The sequence below is a fragment of the Brassica oleracea genome, chromosome C1, assembly GCF_000695525.1.
Source record: "Brassica oleracea var. oleracea cultivar TO1000 chromosome C1, BOL, whole genome shotgun sequence".
Taxonomy (NCBI): Eukaryota; Viridiplantae; Streptophyta; class Magnoliopsida; order Brassicales; family Brassicaceae; genus Brassica; species Brassica oleracea.
The window spans coordinates 1223436-1230384 of NC_027748.1; the positions used below are offsets into that span (position 1 = coordinate 1223436).

General features: G+C 37.2%; 2 protein-coding genes across 2 annotated transcripts in view; both read right to left on the bottom strand.

Annotated features, from left to right (window-relative positions):
- The window catches only part of LOC106303475, a 3013-nt gene extending 1343 nt beyond the window's left edge, over window positions 1-1670 (bottom strand). Inside the window, exon 1 of the mRNA XM_013739735.1 lies at window positions 1-1670. This exon is cut by the window's left edge and continues 1343 nt beyond it. Within this exon, the coding sequence (XP_013595189.1) occupies window positions 1-1373 (1373 nt within the window). The 5' untranslated portion in view covers window positions 1374-1670.
- Window positions 1671-3961: 2291 nt separating this feature from the next.
- On the bottom strand, window positions 3962-5826 carry LOC106303460 (cell division cycle-associated protein 7). The gene is made up of 5 exons (XM_013739723.1): window positions 5459-5826; window positions 5067-5306; window positions 4911-4997; window positions 4699-4828; window positions 3962-4625 (listed from the first exon to the last, which is right to left on the bottom strand). Exons 1-5 carry the CDS (start codon window positions 5740-5742, stop codon window positions 4131-4133), a joined length of 1236 nt encoding a protein of 411 aa, XP_013595177.1. The 5' UTR covers window positions 5743-5826; the 3' UTR covers window positions 3962-4130.
- Between the last annotated feature and the right edge of the window lie 1123 nt (window positions 5827-6949).

Genomic DNA, 6949 nt, shown 5'->3' on the forward strand with positions numbered 1-6949 from the left:
GTGCTGGTAGTCCCATCTCTGTCTGAAGAGATGTTATCTTCTGTTTCAAACACATCGTTCACCTGTGCTGAAGTGTATGCTCCTGAGAAAGCCGGACGACGAGCTTCTTCTTCTGTCTTATCAACTAATCCGTCAAGACCATCTACTGAATCACTCAGATAGAGCGGATACTGAGGAGTGATCTTCACTATTCCTGAACCTGTTTTACCAGACTGGCTCTGAAGAGAACCCATCACTGACTTCTTAATCAAAAGACAACCAAACCCCGTCGGATCATGACCAAACACACGGTAGAAAGAAGTTATAATAAACTCAGGACGGAACAACGACAAACCGAGGGAGTCCATATCTTTAGGACCTAAAGAGCCAGCGTCAAGCAACACATGCCAATGATTCTGCTGAGCCAAAGCCATCCACTGGTAAGAGTACTTACCCCCGGTCACCCTCGACTGAGCAGGGAACACGAACAGCCCCACCGCGGAGTCTTTCTTCTTCCGTTTCTTGTAAGACAGCCTCTTCTTCAAATCGGTCGAACAAAGCTTCAAACTCGGCCACTTGAACCACGCGTTGTACGCCTTGGCGCCTTTCTCCTTAGCAGTCTGCGCCATCCAGTTAACAGACTGGCTCTCGTGGTCGAACATTGTCAGAAGACGCTTGTTCGTCTGGAAAGGGTAGGACTCGGCTAGGAGTTTGAAAGCTGAGCCTCTGCTCACGGTGAAGACGAGGCCGTACTCGCTCTCAGGGATGTTTAAGTAGTCCATGATCCTGGCTCTGATATCATGTTCCACGGTGGAGCTCTCTGCTCCACCGTAGAGCGCGTGGTTGCTTAAATTAGCAGTGATCTCGGATAGGCTGAAAGTACACGTGTCCCAATAGTGGAGAGTCTGAACGTACGAGAAGAGACCAAACCCGCAGTAGTCTAGACATACCTTTGAGCTTGAGCTTGACAAGTGGCTGTACTCGTCAGATCTCAACTGGTCGATTTTGTCTGAAGCTTGGTACTTGGGGTACATGGCGAGGAACTTGGCGAGAGCTTCGAGGAGGTCGGGGAGGGAGTCTTCTGAGGAGTAGACATGGTCGGCTGCTAAAGCGGTGGCGCGTAGGAAGTCACGCTGCGCGTGGAGTCTAGCTAAGGATCTGGAGCGGCCCACTTGATTCTCTTCTTGGTCGATGGTTTGGGATTTGAGGAGGGACCCGTTCTCGGAGGCTTCCTCTAGAGCTTCCCTGAGCATGTCTTCGTAGAGCTTCCGAAGCAAGGCAGCTTCTTTCGTGGCGTTGAGGGAGGAATCGGGGCTTCTTCTTCGGCTGCTTTTGCTCTTGTGTAAGATGAGAGTGGCGCAGTGGTGGATTTGCTTCCACAGAGAGAAATGCATTTGGAGAATGAGATGATGATTCGGGTGAAAGGGTCGAAGAGAAAGAGAGGATCTTTAAGGAAAACCCTAGAAGAGAGACTCTAAAAATGGAAACTTTTTGATTAGGGTTTGAACAAAAGAGTAAAGAAACGAAATTGACTTGAAGAAGAAGAAGAAGAAGAAAGTACGAAAAGGAAAACCAGAGAATGAAGAAGGAATCCAAGAAACCACTCTCTCTCTCTCTCTGTTGAAGTCAGAAAAGGCATTGACTTTCATAAGCAAATAGTGGTAGTGTTGGTTCATGAGCTAATGTATGGTTGAAGCAAGCAAATTATTCAGTTCAATTCCTCTAATCATTTTCTTATTAAATGGAAAAAGGATATATAAGGCCAAGGTTTTCAAGTCAAATAACACCAAATAAAGACTTAGGATATAAGTCAAATAAACAAACAGATAGATGACTGTGTTTTAGTGGGAATATTAGTATTAGCATATTCTTTTTTTGACATTTCAAAGATTTTTTCATCTTCTACTAATAAAACAAGACAAAAATAAAAGACTTTAGGAACACACACAGAAACTAACTAGTCAGAAGGAATGAAAAGACCAAACAAAATGATAACAAAGTTAGAAGGAAAAAAAATGATAATTCAAAACTTTTTACTAATATACAAATATCAATAATAAGTCATAGCTTTTATTTTATGATTACTATATGAATGTAATATTATTATGTACCTGGACCCTACTAATATTAGATATGTTGGTTGAATATGAATACTTTTATTTTTTTAAATATGATTATTGATGTAATCAACTAACTTTTAATATTAATGTTAGACCATATGCCATTAGTTGAATAACTGTAGTTCAAATTAAAATTGCAAATGAGATACTTTTAACTATGTATTAGTTTTAAAACTCTTTTAGAATTAGTTGAAATATATGATGGTTGTTAATTTATTAGTTTTTTTTAAAATAAAAGTAACAAATTAATACTTCATATAAAGATAAAATATTAACAGCAGAAGAAATGAAAAAAAAAAAACAAACAGCAGAAGAAGTGCGTATTTGACCAAATACGCTAGTTATTTCATGGTAATTACGTAAGTGCTGTTTTGTACAGATGTCAAACGCTCAATTAAGAATTTGAGCATTTGCGTTTTTGGTTTTGTTCACTTTAAAACCGCACAGTTTTAACAAAAATTGTTGATTGGTGACACTTGCTCAATTACGCACTTCCTATTGCAATAACGCCTCGCACCACGGTTACCAATCACTACCTAAATGTAAGGTTGGATTGTGGGGATGCTTTTGCCTGCTTTGGACTCCATACATTTTATTTTGCAAAAAGTAACAATAAACCTATTTCATTGTTGTAACATTTATCGAATTCAAAATATAAGGCTTTTTATCTTCGTTAGGATAGGCATTGACCAATTACAAATCATGGTCTCCTATACCATGTTATAAATAAAAGTTGAGCTCCATCGAGTGACAACTCATATATGTTTTGTTTTTTTCCATGTCAATTTGCATATATTGATTTTGTTCCATCACGAAACTAAGACATCTTTGGCAATGCACTAGACGTATTCATCGATAAAGTCATAGATAATAAATAATCTCTTCCAAAAGAAAGGACAAATGCACACTATTTATATCGTTTACTATGCATTGAACACAATGTGCTATTGATTAAACAAAAATGCCTTCTGTCTTTTATCATTTCTTCTAGAAATTAAAATGTTTCTTCTAGAAATTAAAATTAATTAGTTTAGTTATTTGCTTGGTTTCAAAATCTGTCATTTTCAATGAGACAAAGCACCTACAATGCTCTCATTCTTCTTTTTGTGTTTACTTGATGATAAAACATAACGTTATTATTCAACTGCCAAGTCCAAAAACGAATATTTTAACTTTTAAATTTGCAACAAAAATCTTAATTTAATTTGAGAACTCGAATTATATCAATGTCAGAGTAAATAATTAGACTAACTAAATATATTAATAATATTAAGATTTTAATTAGACTAATTAAACATATAAATAATATTAAGAATTAATAAATTTAACTATTTAACATGAACAAGAAAACATAATTTTAAATATTGTACTTTTAAATGAATAGAATAAATACAACTAAAAATAAAATAAAAGAATATGAATTTTATAAACTTTTGAATCTTATACATTAACATCAAAACCAAAAATTATATAGTTTTCAAATGCACTAAAATAAAAATATCAAACCATTACTTATCAAAATGTTAAACATAACTTATCAAAATGTTTTTTTTTCTTTTACTTAGTTATCAAAATGTTAAGATCTATTATATTGTAAATTAGATCTTGTTAAAAGAAACTATCGCATTTTTAAGCACGTGTTATAATCTAGTTTTAACTTTCAAATTTGAAACAGAAATCTTAATTGAATTCGAGAAATCGAGTTATATCAATTTGGTGCATTGTACCATACTAGTACCATTAATGTTGTAGCTTCAAAAAACTTCAAATTTGATTTGTACTTTTGGTTGAAAGTAGATATGGTCAGGAAATAGAATAATCTGATGATGCAAAACTAGTTTGCAATTAAGACAAAAGCAAAAAGATCGAAAAGAGATTACATAATCCATGGTTACTCCATCGGGAAACGGAAAAGATACTGTATTACATTTAGATATGCCTAAAAATGTATGAAGCAAAAGCACATTAAGAACTTAAACACTGAGAGCTGAGAGAGTTTCTCATTCATATCAATATGAACTTTTATCTCATTCAAACTTGACTCTTACGACGCTGCCTGAGTCTTCCACCAATACTATTTGGGTTTGGCTCAACAGACATCTTCTTCCTCTTGCCTCCTTTTGTTTCTCCGTCCTCTCTCTCTCCGGAAGAAGTCTCAACAGGAGTTGCTGGATGATCCATCTCATTCACATCTAATGGCTTGATATCATCACCATCATCAACCACTGAAGTTTGATTGTCCCCACCAGACAAGAAACTCAATGACTTCCTAGCCGAACCCTGATTCTTGTTTGCCCCTTCATCACCATCGTCAATGTGATTCTCCTGAGCCTCAAGCCCATAGGTGATCTGGAGAATGAGATCATCTTCTCCTTCTGAAGACGCCTTTGCTTCTTTGAAAGATAGCGATCTCTTTGCAGAAGCTTGGGAAGGAGTGTCTTCAGTTTCATCATCCTCATTTGTCTCTGACTGCTTCTTGGTCAAAATCAGGTAATGTGCAACAGACTTGTACCCTAGCTTACATACCTGATAAAGAAACATCAAAAACTCAAAACCGGTAACATTGAGAGAGAGAGAATAATGCACCAAAGTTGTTTACCTTCTTGTAAGCATTACCAGTAGGCAACCACCCTTTGCGTTTACGACAGAGACTGCAGTTGCAGATCCCGCGACAGACAGGACAAATCCAGTCCGGATTCTCCAGTGCCTCAAGCACATGTTCTCCATACCTGTTCACAAACATACTCTTTAAAAACATTCCTCTTTTGGCACAACACAACAAGATATTGGATATTCAAACACAGAACATACCTCATGTACAAACAATCTCCACAGAATTGACCTGTAACAGATGGATGACACTGGCTGCACTGTGTACGATGACCAAGCGTCTTCTGCCTGTAATCCATAGTAAGCATTAGACACTAAACATAATCAAGCCATAGCTAATAACAAGCCACAACTAACCTGCACTGGTGGCAAGTCTTTCCTTTAACAGGATCATAGATCCGCTTCCCATCTGGAGCGTAACCATCAACAAAAAGCTCCCAGACCCGCTCTGTGTTACCAAGCAGCTTCTCATGCTCATCAGTGTAAACCTCAGGCCTCTCGCCTCCTTCTGGTAACCACAAAACCACTTCTTTAGACGCTTTACCCTTCTTCTCCTCCGCTTCCTCGAAGTAGGTAACTGGCGACGCGTTCTTCAACCTGGAAGGAATTGACTTTATACTTCAAAACCCTAAACCAAAAGAGAAACTTGTGATGAAACCCTAAACCCTAAACCTCGATTACTACTCAAAAACCCTAGCTTTTCCGAAAAGCCCTAATTTTTTTTTGGAATTGACGAGAGAGAGTAGTACCTTGAGGATCGTCTGGTGGAGACGGAGAGCTGAAGAGGAGGAGTAGATCTAAGATCCGGATTCGAATCGGCAGCTTTAGTGTAGCGCCTCTTAGCGGGTCGGGTCCCGGATTTGAGCTTGAGGGAGAGATCCATGATGCCGAGATTCTGCATCCTCTGGAGATTCTCCTTGATCCTCTCTTCTCTGCATTTCTCGTAGATCGATACGTTTGAGTTCATCGCAGGCATTGTTGATTTGACTTTGTGAGAGTTCTCTCTGGATAATAATAAGAAGAAGAAGAACATATGTATTTGTTACTTCCAAGGTGATGTTTTTATATTAGTTCATGTCTGAAGATGAACAGAGCAACGGTCTGATTTTTTTTTTTAATTGCTTCCTTTGGAGTTCAAACGTTTTTTTGGGTAAGTGTGCTTAATTTGCTAACAAGTGTTTGAATCTGGACTGGAATAAAATGGAATGTGTTATGAAATAACTTATAATTTATAGTATCGAGAAATTTAAATAAGAGTAGAATTTAATACCCGTATGAAGCAAATAACACTACTATAAGTGAGAGAGTTTATTATAAGTAAGAAGAAGAAGATGTAATGGTGTACAAAAGAGTGAGATGAGTGATGGTATTTATAGTGAACAACAATACATAAAATAACAAAGATAGTGCTTAATTTGGTAAATGAGTGGGTGATCATAATGCTTGATGAGTAGATGATCATAATGCTTGATGAGTAGATGATCATAATGCTTGATGAGTAGATGATCATAATGCTTGATGAGTAGATGATCATAATGCTTGATGAGTAGATGATCATAATGCTTGATGAGTAGATGATCATAATGCTTGATGAGTAGATGATCATAATGCTTGATGAGTAGATGATCATAATGCTTGATGAGTAGATGATCATAATGCTTGATGAGTAGATGATCATAATGCTTGATGAGTAGATGATCATAATGCTTGATGAGTAGATGATCATAATGCTTGATGAGTAGATGATCATAATGCTTGATGAGTAGATGATCATAATGCTTGATGAGTAGATGATCATAATGCTTGATGAGTAGATGATCATAATGCTTGATGAGTAGATGATCATAATGCTTGATGAGTAGATGATCATAATGCTTGATGAGTAGATGATCATAATGCTTAAGTTGGTAAAGGAGTGGAGGATCATTTCAAATTTTATCTTATAACACTCCCCCTTGATCATCCATCTTGTATTAAATTAAGTTTCGTAACACTCTCCTTGGAGACCGGTGTTACTCTCCGCTCTCGCTTAACGTCTTTGTTGCCTCGTTAAAAACCTTTCTAGGAAAACCCAATGGGAAAAACCATAGTTAGGTAAAAAGAGTACAACTACGTAAACTCCCCCTCGATTGAGCAGTCATAGATCCTTCTGATGACGCATTCCAATGTTATGGACATGTTTTCTGAATAGCGAAGTAGGAAGTGCTTTTGTGAAGAGATCGGCTGCATTGTCGCATGAT